Below are 938 nucleotides of genomic sequence, written 5' to 3' on the forward strand. Positions count from 1 at the left end.
GGGGGGGGGGGGTTCGCGCACCCGGCCGTGATCGCCATGACGGCGAGCCACAGAGTGACGACGCGGCCCTTGCCGTAGCCGTTGAGGACGAGCGTGTTTGAGCCGGCGAGCGCCTGGCGAGATTCGGCGAGATTCGGCGAGATTCGGCGAGATTCGGCGAGATTTGGCGAGATTTGGCGAGATTTGGCGAGATGAGCCGAGAGGGGCCGAGAGGGGCCGAGAGGGCCCGAGAGGGGCCGAGAGGAGGCCGAGAGGAGGCGAGAGGAGGCGAGAGGAGGCCGAGAGGAGGCGAGAGGAGGCGAGAGGAGGCGAGAGGAGGCGAGAGGAGGAGAGGAGAGGAGGCGAGAGGAGGCGAGAGGGGAGGCGAGAGGAGGAGAGGAGAGGAGGCGGTGTTTGGTCCAGCGAGCGCCTCGGGGAAGTTGGCAAGCAGGAGGGCGACCATATCTCCCCATATCTCCCCATATCTCCCCATATCTCCCGCGCCTCGGGGAAGTTGGCAAGCAGGAGGGCGACCACAAAGGCAATCAGAGAGGAGTCGTCGTCGCCGTCCTCCAGCTGCAGCTCGTTGTACCTGGAGGAGGAGATGCGGGGAGATGTGGGGAGATGTGGGGAGATGTGGGGAGGTGTGGGGAGATGCGGGGAGATGTGGGGAGATGTGGGGAGGTGTGGGGAGGTGTGGGGAGATGTGGGGAGATGTGGGGAGGTGTGGGGAGATGTGGGGAGATGCGGGGAGATGTGGGGAGATGTGGGGAGGTGTGGGGAGATGCGGGGAGATGTGGGGAGATGTGGGGAGATGTGGGGAGATGTGGGGAGATGTGGGGAGATGCGTGGGGATGCGGGAGATGTGGGGAGATGTGGGGAGATGTGGGGAGATGCCGGGAGATGCCGTGAGAGAGGGGGAGACAGGGGGAGAGAGGGCGAGAGAGGGGGAGAGAGCG

General features: G+C 65.7%; 1 protein-coding gene across 1 annotated transcript in view; it reads right to left on the reverse strand.

Moving 5' to 3' along the window:
• Positions 1-938, reverse strand: part of EMIHUDRAFT_469914 (hypothetical protein) — a gene marked incomplete at both ends in the record, with an annotated part of 6,926 nt that overhangs the window by 3,844 nt on the left and 2,144 nt on the right. The window contains 3 exons of the mRNA XM_005773140.1: positions 22-106; positions 403-409; positions 484-571. Coding sequence (XP_005773197.1) covers positions 22-106; positions 403-409; positions 484-571 — 180 coding nt within the window. The remainder of the gene's footprint in view (positions 1-21; positions 107-402; positions 410-483; positions 572-938) is intronic.

Source organism: Emiliania huxleyi (genome assembly GCF_000372725.1).
Source record: "Emiliania huxleyi CCMP1516 unplaced genomic scaffold EMIHUscaffold_344, whole genome shotgun sequence".
NCBI lineage: Eukaryota > Haptophyta > Isochrysidales > Noelaerhabdaceae > Emiliania > Emiliania huxleyi.